Raw genomic sequence first — 13,754 nt, 5'->3', positions numbered from 1 at the left:
GTCTCATACTTAAGCTGAAATGTATCACAAGTCCGTGATGGGCTTACTGTATGGGCATCTCTAGTATGCAACGGAGGCAAGCAGAGAGTCTTTTGCCAAAGATACGCTTCAAGCTATATATTGAATTTAATACAAATGCGGAAGCTGCGGCCTTAAGTTTCACCTGTGAACGTCTTTATATTGTTTTTGCAAGTTACGGCATCTCAGTGAGCGCCTCCGCCTTTGAGTTCCTTCTAAAATGGATGTGTTCTGATCAAGCAAGACAAAAAATTTCTAGTGTGTGTCATGTGGCTGGAGTTTTGTTTGAACAACAGGATGACAACGCTTTCCTTCTCTCAGTCCTTTGAGAGCCTGTAAAAACATTTGTCAGGCAGTATGGCAGGACCTCCAAGTGACTTTTGTTTTCAGTGGCAAACCATCATTTTTGCGTTTTGAGCTAATATATATGTCTGGAAACCTGTGGACACGAACCAGCATTTTTGCCAGTTAAAATGGCCACTGCAAAAAAAAAATAGTTGTAGTTAAATTTGCTCCGCTGTCAATTGTCTCCTGGTGTTCCCTTAGATATGTGATGTGACGCATTTTGCAGAGGCTGGGGTGGTACCAGCCATGAGAAGACCAGGTGGAACAGCTTTGAAATGTAGTTTATGAGGCAGGTCCGTCCAGTTGTTCAAGGCCGAGGAGCTTAATGTGACTATTCCACAATTAATTGCCTCCCTTTTATCAGGAGCTGAATGAAAACCAGAGCACTCCAAAGAAGGAGAAGCAAGAGTGGCTCTCCAAGCAGAAGGAGAACATCCAGCATTTCCAGGCAGAGGAAGAAGCCAACTTACTGAGGCGTCAGAGACAGTACTTGGAGCTGGAGTGTCGACGCTTTAAGAGACGGATGCTCCTTGGCCGCCATAATCTGGAGCAGGACCTGGTTCGGGAGGTAAGATCGTGGGCAGAGATGAGACCTGGAACCACCTGCATGAAATGTATCTCACAGGAGTGCCTGCCATCCAACTCCAGTCTCACTGAAGTGTTAATTACCGCATCTGTAGTCTTTTGGTAAAACAATGGTTCGGTATGTTTTGCAACACTATTTGGTAATCCCTGTGGCATTTAGGGGGTCGTGTGGGATCAAATGTTCAGATTAGCGCCCTGTTGTCAGAGAATTGTTAGATCCAAAAAGTCAACAGACACAACAGTTACAGTCCTTTCCAGAAAATGCTTACTGTGAATCCTGTTGGGCAACCAGAACAGGAAGAAGAAAAGTAAAATGAGGAAGGAAAAATTACTGGTGGCACTGCTGTCTGCTTCTGATAAGATGTAGAAACGGTGCTCTGTCCTCAAATGTCTTGGAAAGGGAGAAATGCCCTTGTGAACAAAGTGAAATGTCACATTGTGAACAGAAATCCAAGTAAGCACAAAGAATGTAATAATTCCCTCTGTCCTCCTGTTAGGAGTTAAACAAAAGGCAGACACAGAAGGACCTGGAGCACGCCATGCTGCTGCGTCAGCACGAGTCCATGCAGGAGCTGGAGTTCCGCCATCTCAGTACCATCCAGAAGATGCGCTGTGAGCTGATCCGACTCCAACACCAGACTGAGCTCACCAACCAGCTGGAATACAACAAGCGCCGGGAGCGGGAGCTGAGGCGTAAGCACGTCATGGAGGTCCGGCAGCAGCCCAAGAGCCTGAAGGTACTAACTGGTATAGGGGCACTGGGTGCGAGCTGCTGGTGGTGGTGGAAAAGTGGTGCATGACAGCTCAGTTCTCCTTTGCAGTGTATGCAGGTCCAAGGTATTTTGAAGCTCGTTAATTTGAAGACGTGTCTCATTCTGTAATGAGTACCTTTTTTAAAAAGCGTCATATTTGTCAAGTCGTGTAACTGCCAGGGAGCAACCGCAGCCCTACAAGCACCATACATATGAACCATAGCGATGGTGATGGGGGTTGCAGTGTATTGTAGGCAGGCCATAGCGGCGCTGCTCCCTCATTTCATTTGAAAAGCTCTTGTTCTCGGCAACGTGCCTTCCTTTCTGTGGTAGTTTAAAATGCATTTCATCTTTGCAGTGCCCTTTCTCCCCCCCCCCCCCCCCCTTCTTCCTCCTACACTGTTTTCTAATCCTCTTCTCCCCCCATGTACAAGAATAAAACCTGTTTTTCTGTAATGAAGCAGTGTCATTTAAAAAAAAAGAAAATCTTTGTGTTGCTGTGTGCATCAGAACGAACATCAGTCTTGGCTAGCTCACCTTGTTATTGTTTTTTTATATTAAGGCTAGTGTGCTAGCAAACCCCGGGGGGGAGAGAGAGAGGTACCAGCCAACTGCAGCGTCCTCGGGAAGCTCCTGGCACTGACCTTTGCTGTGTTGTGCTCTCATAGGTTTCTCGCGCTGCCCTTGTAACTGTGGTGGCTGACCAGAACTATAGGGCCTCTGTAATTGAGGCTCTTAGTGTTTTCATTGTAAGCCTTCGCTTCATCCAAAGAAGTCCAGTGGTTTATTCTGAAGTGTCTGAGAAGGGAGTATAAGGCCTTTCACAAAGCTGCCTGGTACATTTCCTTCGAGGAGGCAGACTTCTTCTCTCCACCCAGTGTTCGGCTGTGCCAGTAACAAAATGAGTGTATGGCATACTGAGCATGGGCTTTCTTTGTTGTTCTAGGTCTTTCCTCTTCATGATATTTCCCATCTGACTTAGTTTTTACCACCTGCAAGTTATCTTCTTACAGAGAAAATAACCAACTTGAAAATAGAACTTCATCAAGAAAAAAAAATAAATACCTGATTTGTTACTATTAGAGTAATATTAAATAGTGAAAATCTAGCTTGTGAGAACAAGGGACCATCTGATCGCTGTTGAGAATCTCCAAGGATATAGTGTATAAATAGCTGATGACTTCACAGGGAAGCTGCGCTGCACTCTGAGCTGAATAAAACTGAAGCAGCTGTATTAGGTTGATCCTTCTGAGATTAGCATGAATGAGTTCTGCCTCCCCAAGGTGATGCGGTGCAAGCACGAGTGGGCAGCGTGTCCGTTCTCGTTCCCTGGCCAGCAGTCGGGACGGTGGGACCGGCGGTCTCTCTGGCCTGCAGAGGCTCGGCTGCCCTCGTGCCTCTGCAGACTCTTCAACCCCTTCCCTTTTCCAGTGAGGACAGGGCTGGAACGTTCTGTGGGGAGCATGGAAAGCTTGCGCTTTGCTTTGCGTGGCTGTTCTGCGATTAGTGAGGGATTTCAGGCTTGAGCTGTCAATCCAGCACCTTTGCGTACACGCAGTGCTAATAACGCAGCCTGCTGGACAACCCTTCGGTTTGTAGTACAATCCCCTATTTATCGAGGCTGTTCCCTGCTATTAACTCCTTCTCTTGTTTCTGACTAATGCAGGCGAGTATTCCTAATTGAATAGATAATTTGACTATTTGTTCAGTTTCTCTCTCCAGCAACGTTTTCCCTTGAGGGCACATGTTTCAGGCTTTCCCTTTGTTATTTAGTGAGGCCTTTTGTCCCGAAAGCAGACTTTTAACGGTCAGTGTCTATTGCCGCTGTTACAGCACCAGAAGGACCCCATAACTAGAATTCACCCTTCAGTGAAAACTGCTCTGCTATTATATCCAGTGTGTTAATTGTGATGCAAATACCCTCTTGCTGGTATTTCACAATACTAGGTCAAAATGATCTTGTCAGAAGTCTGACTGGAAATCTTACCCCTCCCTTCTGTTTCCTGTTGTTCAAACCTTTGGATTGGAAGCCCGTAAACAGAGTCTAGTGTCCAAGCGAAACCTCACAGAAAGTGAGGACAAAATAGATTGCTGGTGTTTTGCTGTGACCAGGTCCCTGACGGGAATGTGTAACCTGCTGTCACTTCCCTTAAGGGCAGGGAGAAACAACCTTAAAGGTTTCCTGGAGGGAAATAACTTCCTATGAATTTAGAAAGAGTAAAAGCGATGTATTCCTTCCTCTCCGTGCTGTGTTTTGGTTTGAATGAAACCTATCTTTGTCCTGTTTTTTGCATCGGAGTAGCAAAGTGGAATTGTTGGTTTATGCAGCAAAGCGTGCTGATGTCTAAATTGGGCTGGATATATTGTCTGATCCCACTGCATCTTTCTAGGTAGCTACAAGTGCTGCGCTTATCACCTACCCTGCTGAGCCTTGAGCTAGTGCCAGGAGCAGTCAGTGGAGGAGCTGACGGGAGATATGCACATATATCTGCTTTGCTGGTTCAGATCCCAGAGCTCTTCCAACTTATTCGAGGGACAGGAATCTATTCCTATGCTGAGTTCCTGCTGCCAGCGCTTCAGGATTTGACCACGGTGGCTGACAGTGGGAATGACCCAGATTGTATACTGACTGCTCTGATGCGTGGGTTTAGAGGGGTTGGTTGGTTTGTTTTTTCTTACCATGGCAGTTAGTTTTTCTTGTCTCTCAGTTAACCACTGTCACTCTTCACTTCTGGGTTTCGCTTAGTTTGAAGCATCCCTGTCAGCCCTCCTCTAGAAAGATGCAGGGAACTCCAGAACACCTTCCTTCTCAGGGTCTTAAAACACTTAGTAGAAGTTAACCCTCACAAGCTGCTCTGGAGGCAGGTAAGGCGGGTGAAAGAAAAAAATAATTAATTTCCTCAAGGTCGTACAGCTAAATTAGATCCAGATACCTTTTCCAGGATTCCAGCCCTGTGTGCAGTCGCAAAAGTTCTGTCTCTAAACAATACAGAGATGCTAGCAAAGTGCAAAGGGAAAATTCAGTCTTCCACTCAAGCTTCCATTGGGACCGGGGAATTGTTTTGTTTGCTAGACTAGCACAATGCTGACGTTGCTTGTGGCATACGTCTTCAAGTGTCTGATCTCACCCAGCCACTTTTGAGTTTCTTTATGAAAACCAGGCTTTTAATATCAAGGGTTAAGAATACATCTTATCTTCATCAAATCCTCGATGGAAAAAGTATTCCTCTTTTTCCCTGTCCGTTCCCATGCACCAATCTGCTTCTTTTCGTAATATTAAGTGCTGTTCGTATATATGTGCCATACAAGCACAGTCATGTGTAAGTATGGCTTTTGGTGCTAATAAATATTAGTCCTGTCCCTCAAGAACTTTTCTTGAAAAGCGACACCCAGGACTGGATCCAGTCCAGTGACAAATGCGAGGCTCTTTGTGCAGACAGCTGTATTTAGGCTGGAGCTTTGTTCTAAAAGTCTCTGTATTGTAATTGTTCCGCACAGTAGCAGTGTCAAAGCAGCTGCAGCAATAGTCATTGCCTCTTGTGCATTTTGCTTCCCTCCTTGCACTGTAGATGTTAATATACATTTGTGGATTCTTGAACTCATATCCTTAATGTAATCCTAAATATCCATTCAAATGGATATTTCTCCCATTTGAAACATGCTGTTTTTTTCTTTGTTTGTGTCCCCTCCATCTTTCCAGTCAAAAGAACTACAGATAAAGAAGCAGTTTCAGGATACATGCAAGATCCAAACCAGACAGTACAAAGCACTGAGAAACCATCTGCTGGAGACCACGCCAAAGAGTGAACATAAAGCTGTCCTCAAACGGCTCAAGGAGGAGCAGACCCGGAAGCTGGCTATCCTGGCTGAGCAGTATGATCACAGCATTAATGAAATGCTCTCTACACAAGCTGTGAGTCGCCTCCGAGGGACCCAGGGTTCCTCAGCCAAATAGGGATGTTTGCATTTTAACCAGTCTGTATCCTGACAGCAGGCTATCTGCTTCCTTGCTACACGCGCCATACCCAGCACAGTCATCCCTCTGTGTGTTTAAAAAGCAGCATTCAAACACAGAGGAAGGAGGTATTACTCCCTTCAGGCAGGTTGAAGTGGAAGATGCTGTTGCAGAGATGCAAAATGATGCGTCTGTGTGGCCAGAGGACTGCTTTTGCATGAAGTCTGACAACATAAATGTCCCTGTCGGAGCATCATTAAATAACGTGCAGCTTGCTGTCTTAAGTCATTTAGATTTTGATTTGTCAATGATACCAAGCAAAGCATGTCACGCTGGTGGAAAATGCTCATTGAGTCATGGAGGAGTCCAGAGGTTTTGCTGTAAATCTGAAATAATGTCAGAAGTGTGAAAGTTCTGAGATTCCTCCTTGAAGAGATTCCTCCTCGAAGGAATGACCATATGAGCAATGCTTTGAGTCCTTGCTATAACTGAATGTGCAGTTTTCTTTGCACTTCTTGCATATCGTGTCCTGCTCACATCACTCTGTACAAATTTGACGCTGTGAGGCAGGGTATTTGGCTTAATTTATGTATGGGAAGGTTAAAAGTTCGGTATCATATTGCTTTTAGGTTTATGTCATTATATTCTTTTGCCCGAAGTCCTACATTGGCAGGGATACAGACTTAAGTCTCCTGCGTACAGGTAATTGGTCAATCCAGCTGAACAGAGCAAGAGATCTTCTCTTTGCCTCTAGCAAAAGGAGAGCTGCGGATGTTAGCACCTCCAGCAGTCTGGTCGCTGCAGTATGGATCGTGGTTCCTGAGGCGCCACTGCTCATCAGCATCACTCGCCTCAGCGCTGTGGGCTCACTGTCACCGGTCTTTGTCACTATAGGTCCTCTGTTCAGTGAAACGAAGTACAATAGAGACCAATTGTATTGCTAAGAAAACAAAGCCCCATCCCATTCTCTCCCCCTCCTCGCAGTCCTCCCCTGGAGTGTCATGAGTGGTTACCCCATAGTGAAACGTCTCTATTGTCTGTCTTTCCCAGCTGCGTTTGGATGAAGCACAGGAAGCAGAGTGCCAGGTTTTGAAGATGCAGCTGCAGCAAGAATTGGAGCTGCTGAATGCATATCAGAGTAAAATCAAGATGCAGGCAGAAGCCCAGCATGATCGGGAGCTGCGTGATCTTGAGCAGAGGGTATCCCTCCGTCGGGCCCTCCTTGAGCAGAAGGTAAAACGGGCAGGCGAGCATCACTAACGCGCTCCATATTTCGGATGTTAAATTGCACTGCACTTATCAATAGAGAGAGAAATTGCTTTTACCTTGCTGTATATAGTAACACAGATCATTTGGGAAGTTGCCTCGCTGGGATAATAGCTCAGTGGCACAGAGGCTAAACTTTCTGCCAGCTCAGCTGTCCCGGGTGAGCAGCTTCCGGCTGGGATAGAGCTGCTTGAAGCGTGCCAGAGGGAGCCGCGTCTCTCTGGGCAGAAGGGAAACTGTTCTTTCTGTCTCTGAGCTGCAGATTAGCTTCCCCAGCTCATTAGAGGACAGACAATAACAACCTAAAGCCAGGAGATTTTTTTGAAGTTTGCGTGGTATCAGCAGTAGGTTTCTTTGGGGAGGGAGGGAGGGAGGGAGGAGGTAAAATATATTTGAGACCCTGTGTTTTTTGGTAATGCTATTTTACTGCAGCTCTGCTCCATTTGTCAGTCTGTGAAGACCAAGCTGTAGTTTCCCTATGAAATGACGTTTGGGATGGAACTGCTGCTGTGTGCAGCATTTCCCTAAGCAAACTGAAGTAGCCAGACCCACAGGTGTGGGTGACCTGCCGCTCCCTAGATTTCACCTTGTAATGGGCTATGTGTATTAAGGTGCTCCTCATTGAAGTGTGCTTTTCTATGCAGTGCCAGACACGTGGTGCATCTAGAAATGTGTGTGAGTGGCCTACACAAACCAGGGGAAGGGAAATGCACCAGCCAGTGAAAGGAAATACGCAGTCAGCCTTCCTCCTGCAAATTTTTTTCCCTTTAGATTTGCCTTGTGGGTGCCAGCCATCTCAGTTCACACAGCAGTTCCCAGCTTCGCCGATCGGCGATTATTAAATTAGGGCAATTACTCTGTGGCCTAGAGGTTCTTCATGCTTAACTTTTCCCAGAGGCTAAGGGAGGGATGCTGAGCTGATAGAGGGCCCTCGTTGGAATAAAACTGCTCCACCTCACGGTCAGCCGAGGAAGCATCTCCGAGAAGCCAGCACAGTCCTGTTGTGCTTTGGTCTCCTGCAAGTAGACATGAATCTCTGGAAGTAATAGAATTTGTGCAAAGAGTTCCCGTGAGGCCCTCACATGTGTAATAGCTGTCTTTAGACCCCATTGCTAATTCCTTTGCTCCTGTCCGGAAGAGCACAGGTCCCGTCACAGCCCTGCCTTTGAGTCTATATTTACGCTGGGCGTGCGTTGCCCTCTGGCGGCATGATCTGAGGAGAGCTCTGGAAAGAAGTGTGCCACAGCGAGCCTGCTGCTGGGCATTGCTCCTGGTCTGTGGGAGCAGCACGTATTGCGTTGCGTGTAGTGTTACCTTAAAAGTTGAAGTGAGGCCACTGACTTAAGGAAACACACACCAACCAATAATAACGTTGTATAAGTCATTCGCTGTGAACCAGGATTGAAGTCTCTGCACATCGAAAGCCCCTGCAAAGCATTTGGCATTAGTAATGGTGATAGGAAGCTTAGCAATGGTACATCATAGAAAAAATATGATAAAATTAAGACATAACATGATTTTTCTCTGTGTGTGTTTGCGTGCCCTATGCGTCCCTGCGTGACTACTGCATTAGATTGGATGGTCCTTAATTTCCATAGGTGGGAGCCTTTATTTAGCGATACATGCAGTGCTAGCGCGTGGCAAGTCACAAAGCCATGGACCAACGATGAGGCTCTCTTTCTTGCTGGCGTTACAGTCACTTAGCGGCAGCTCAAGGGAAAACATATGGGTGCAAAGCTAGATGAGTCCCCCTGTTCTTTGAGGGAAGGAGTGTTGCTCTATTTTTGTGAGAATTTTGTTGCGAGTATTCTGGTGCGGTCGCTCGGCGATGTCACCCAGTATTTGCCTGCCTGCACTAACTGAAACTGGCAGCCAGAGAAAGGGCAGGTATGTGCGCAAGACGAGTGCCTGACTTTATATACACAAATATATACATAGCCTGTGGCAAAGTCAGTCCCTGATGTTCAATAATAAACCAGCTTCCAGAAGTTAGGGTGTGCATAGGACTCCACTTCCTTCTCAGCACAGTGCTCTTTATTTTTGATGGTGCCCATCACCATAGTAACTCACCAGAGCATACACGTCTGACTTAGGCTAAGGAGGGAGTAGCCAACTCTGTCGATACGCAGCCTTTCGGTGCCAGTGGCCGAGGCGCTGTACGAGCTATACCCGATGCGATGTTGTTTGTGTTGCACCAGTAATGAGCATGTCCCAAGAGTGTCTTTAAAAGACTTCAGATTTACTCGTTTCCTTCCCACGTGCCTCAGACACCTCATCTTCGGAGTCCTGCATCCTGAGGTTGTTTCTAAGTGATGTCATTTTAATGCAGTGTGTTAGGCTTGCCTTTCTGTGAAGTTCAGTTGCACGAAGCCCTCTGTGTGATGCTGTCACACGGCCTGAAAATTGAGATGCTGAAGACACTGTAGTTTTGAAAAAGGAAGAGGAGGATTCTGCTTAGATAGCAGGACTGGAAAAAACAAGTGGAGTGTTTTAAAGAGCTAACATTAGAGAAGGTACTTTCTTCCTCTCCTGCCTTTTCCGAGGCAGCTGACCGCTTCGTGGCTTTCAGGAGGGAGCAAGGCCACTCTATGGAGAGTCGGTGTCACTCACCTAGCGCTGAGAAACAGGCGAGTGGATCAGGCAGTTTCTGAAAGCCCCAAATGGCTCAGGAGATGACTCACGCTGGAGCAGATTGTTTCCTAAATTCCAGATGAAATCATTTTGCATATTCCCTGACTAAGGCAAGAGAGCGCTTACAAGTACAAGCTCTGCCCAGTACCTTCAGCACAGACCAAGATAACACCTCTTGGCTGCGTCACTGCTGACAGCAGGGGAGATGCCAGTGAGCTATGCTAAAAGTCTTGGCTGCTGCTTTTTATCCATTTGGTCTTTTTCATCGAGGCCAAAAGTAGCTTTTTCAGTGCTGGCAAGAAGATAATGGAGTGATTCTTTGGTTCTCCACCTGACTGCAAAGATTTCAATAAGAAGGGCTTTCATCCCTGTCTGATGGGTGTCAGGAGGCCGTAGCCCCGTGTTTTTTATGCTTAGAGAGCTGATCCCATTGCCCCTACCAAAGTACCGTTGGAAACCGATTTGGAACAGTGTTAGGGGCAAGAAATTGGAGTTGCCAGCTTGCATATCATCTAGCTAATAATCTGCCACACTATTCAAACATCACTGCCTGCTATCTTCAGCCACACATCCTGGAGAAAGTATCAGAGTTAGGAAAAGGGTAGATAGGAGGTGACATACATGAGCTAAGAAAATCTGGCCAGCAAACATAGGAAAGGAAACTGAATGTGGGCTCGTACATTGAATCCTGGAGAAAATAGCAGTCGTCATCATCAGATTCAGCTACCAACAGTGAAGGTCACATTAAGCTGCGTTGGCAGGTATTTGACTGTATAGGCACCGTGCGTGGCTGTGTCTGAAGGTGTTTTCCCAGTAGGCTTTTATGGAAGCTGTAGACTTTGCTGCATCTTAAAAGATTAACCTATGTCAGGCTGTTAGTGTAACTGCAGACTTTGGCTTTGCACCCCTAAAACTTATGTATTCACCTGGGAACAGGGACCGAGCCCCTCCAACTGGTGTTCACTGTGCTTTGGCCTGTGCAGGTCTATGGGACTTACCCTTTTGCGTTCAGAACAGATTGTGTGTCAGTGGACATCTGATCTAGATCCAGTCTCATGTAGAAACGTGGGGAGAAGGCTCCTCGTTAGCTTGCTGTTACAAGTTCGTCAGAGAGTTGAGGCCGTGCCTGTAAAGGAGTCCTGCTGCTACAGACTGTCTCTTCTTTTTTCCTTCCTAGATTGAGGAGGAGATGCTGGCGTTGCAGAACGAGCGTACGGAACGGATACGAAGCCTGCTGGAGCGTCAAGCTCGCGAGATCGAAGCCTTTGACTCAGAAAGCATGAGGCTAGGTTTTAGTAATATGGTTCTTTCTAATCTCTCCCCCGAGGCGTTCAGCCACAGCTACCCGGGAGCTTCTGGCTGGTCCCACAATCCTACTGGGGGTGCAGGACCTCACTGGGGTCATCCCATGGGTGGCCCACCACAAGCTTGGGGCCATCCAATGCAAGGTGGACCCCAGCCATGGGGTCACCCCTCGGGGCCCATGCAGGGGGTACCTCGAAGTAGTGCTATAGGGGTCCGCAACAGCCCCCAGGCTCTGAGGCGGACAGCTTCTGGGGGACGGACGGAACAGGGCATGAGCAGGAGCACAAGTGTTACTTCACAAATATCCAATGGTTCACACATGTCTTATACATAACTTAAACAATAACTGAGGGTGGCAATTCCACTGGAGCTGTCTGCCAACAGAAACTGCCTACAGACACCAGCCCAGCAGCCTCCTCAGTGCGGTGCTGACGTGTGGAAGCTGGGTGCACATGGAATATTGTATTCATTTTGTAAAGCATTACGTTTTGTGTTTACTAACTGGGATGTCATAGTATTTGGCTGCAGGGTTGGGGGGGGTGGTTTTTTGGTTTCTTTGTTGTTGTTTTTTACTTTTTGGAGGGGTCTTGGGAGGGCGTCTGAGAAATATATGCAATTAGTCAGAAGAGTTGGCTGGTGGTCATCACACTGACAGGACAGAAGGGCCTCAGGCTGCCCTCATCACGCGATCCGTAGGAAGTTTGAGGGAGAATGGAGACCTCCTCCCATGTCCATAAATTTCGAACTGCCACCCTGCAAAAACCAGGCGAGCTGCCTTTAAACCCAACATCCACGGGAGGAACAGCTGGATCTTCTGTTCCGTTTTTATTTGTCATTAAATTGGATACATTTCTAGGGTCTTGCCTCTGCCAAGAGGCTTTTTCAAAGACTCATAGGTGAGGAAGAAGGGTGAGAAGAGAGGCCAAGAGACACCAGGGCTCAGCAGGGCCCTTCTACCCAAGTGCCCGCTCTGTGTTGTGTAAGAAGTGACGTTCTCTCAGAAGGCACTGGTCAGCTTCCCGAGAAGCACGTAGGTAAACCTGTCGGGAGGGAACAGGCTAGAAATGTCCAAAATTGTATTCCTGCTTTGACACTCCCTGACTGTGCTGCTGGTAGCTCAGACGAGGTTGGGCGGAGGAGCGTAAGTAATGCACTTGTACAGCTAATACTGTGACATCTCATTTTAGCTAAGCATCAGAATAATGCTTGGAGCCCAGCGTAGTCCTTTTTGCTCCATTCAGAAATGTTTAGACTTTCAGCCAATCAGTCTCAAATGCCAGAGGTATTTTGAAGGATGCCATAGTCACAAAATGCCATTGATTGGGTTTTTCATTATTACACTACATCCACCAATTTATTACCTTTTTGGCTTGTTGCAATTTCCTGTTTACATGTAGAGTGTAGCCAACTGTTTAAACGTTTAGTTGCCACAGTGTACCAGGAGGAGCTGAGCCAATGACTCTCCCAGCTGATGACTAACCCACATCACCACTGTAGATCTTGCTGCATGTGAGGCTCCTTTTTATTATTTTCGTTGCTGCAATACTTCACAACTTTTACAGTCCCTTGAGATGCTGTGATATTTTGGCAGCGTATCACACCATGCGAGAAGGCACTACTTCCAGAGGCTCGTTGGAGCTGTGTACTACTGAAAGGAAGCAAAGGAGGTTGTGAAATCCAGACGGTGATAAAAGGGGTCAGGCAGTCTCGTTAACCGAATGACTTTGTGGCATCGTGTCGTCCCTTAGTGCTGGGAACTGGAGGTGCCCCGTACTCCTGTGCCAGTGCCAGGGCGGTCTGGGTCAGCCAGCGCTGGGCGGGTAGGGGAAGAGCAGGTAGATGAAGTTTGGCTTGAGGCAGAGATTTCCGTCTGGGGGACTGACCAGCCAGGGTTCTTTGTAAATGTTTTTCCTTGCACACTAATCATCTTGAAGAAAACACTAGCTGCTAACTCTAGGATTTGCCTTTAATATGTTTATAGGGCTCAAAAGCAAGGTTTTCCGAATGTGTTTGTCCATGTGACATATTTATATAGTAAATACTCTAGTGTCTCGCTGCTGTTCAGTACTCTCAACAGGGCGAAGTTCTTTCGTTAGCTAAATTAACATCCACTCCCAATCCTTAACTCTCTGCCAGTGTCTGGTGAATCCAGCTGGGATTTCTAGGATCTTGACGTAGCATATCACTCTAATCGAAGATGGAAACTCTACCAAAATATGTTTGAGCAGCCCCTTAGTAAGGAGCTCTGTAGTACTAACAGTTGACAGAAGCCTGGGATGAGGCGGGGGTCTCATGGAGACGACTCTGGTTGCCCCCTGGGGCAGGTGGTGACCGTGAATTGTCCTGTCCTTTCCTCTGCTATGTTTTTATGTGGAATTGGATGTTTTAGGGTCATTCTTTTGCATTGCAGTGTTGTTGAAATGCAGCGAAACTGATTTAGGAAAGGTACCTGTGTTTTCCTGGGGTTAGGAAGAAAGACAAAAATGAAATGAAAGGCCAAAATTGCATTGGGATTCCCTGTGTGGAAGGTGTGCCCAGAGCATGGTGCTAACACAGCGTTTTGAAGTTCAGCTCCTCTATCACAAACAGCAGCAGCGACCGCAGGGACAGGCTATACCTGCAAGTTCAGTGGGTTCATTCTTTTGCTTCTGTTCTGGTTTGAATTTGGTCAAAGTCTCTGGCTTAAATTGAGCTACTTCAACAGAATTCTCTCAACCCATCTCTTTGTGTAATGTCAAGCATGACTGAATGCTGAATCCAAATGATGGCTAATCCCATATTGGCTTTTTTGTATTCAAAAAGAGTTGTGTAGTAACCATTTTTACATGTATATCATGTGCAGACCTGGACAATTCCAACAAGTTAATATTTTAATTAAAATAGTTTGCAAAAACTGA

General features: G+C 46.6%; 1 protein-coding gene across 1 annotated transcript in view; it reads left to right on the top strand.

The window, feature by feature from the left end:
* Nucleotides 1–13,754, top strand: part of TAOK1 (TAO kinase 1) — a 68,297-nt gene extending 54,543 nt beyond the window's left edge. The window contains exons 16-20 of the mRNA XM_054207859.1: nucleotides 728–931; nucleotides 1,446–1,685; nucleotides 5,401–5,613; nucleotides 6,706–6,888; nucleotides 10,730–13,754. Coding sequence (XP_054063834.1) covers nucleotides 728–931; nucleotides 1,446–1,685; nucleotides 5,401–5,613; nucleotides 6,706–6,888; nucleotides 10,730–11,191 — 1,302 coding nt within the window. The 3' untranslated portion in view covers nucleotides 11,192–13,754. The remainder of the gene's footprint in view (nucleotides 1–727; nucleotides 932–1,445; nucleotides 1,686–5,400; nucleotides 5,614–6,705; nucleotides 6,889–10,729) is intronic.

This window comes from Rissa tridactyla, chromosome 7 (assembly GCF_028500815.1).
Source record: "Rissa tridactyla isolate bRisTri1 chromosome 7, bRisTri1.patW.cur.20221130, whole genome shotgun sequence".
Classification (NCBI taxonomy): domain Eukaryota; kingdom Metazoa; phylum Chordata; class Aves; order Charadriiformes; family Laridae; genus Rissa; species Rissa tridactyla.
This window is presented reverse-complemented; position numbering and strand designations above follow the sequence as displayed.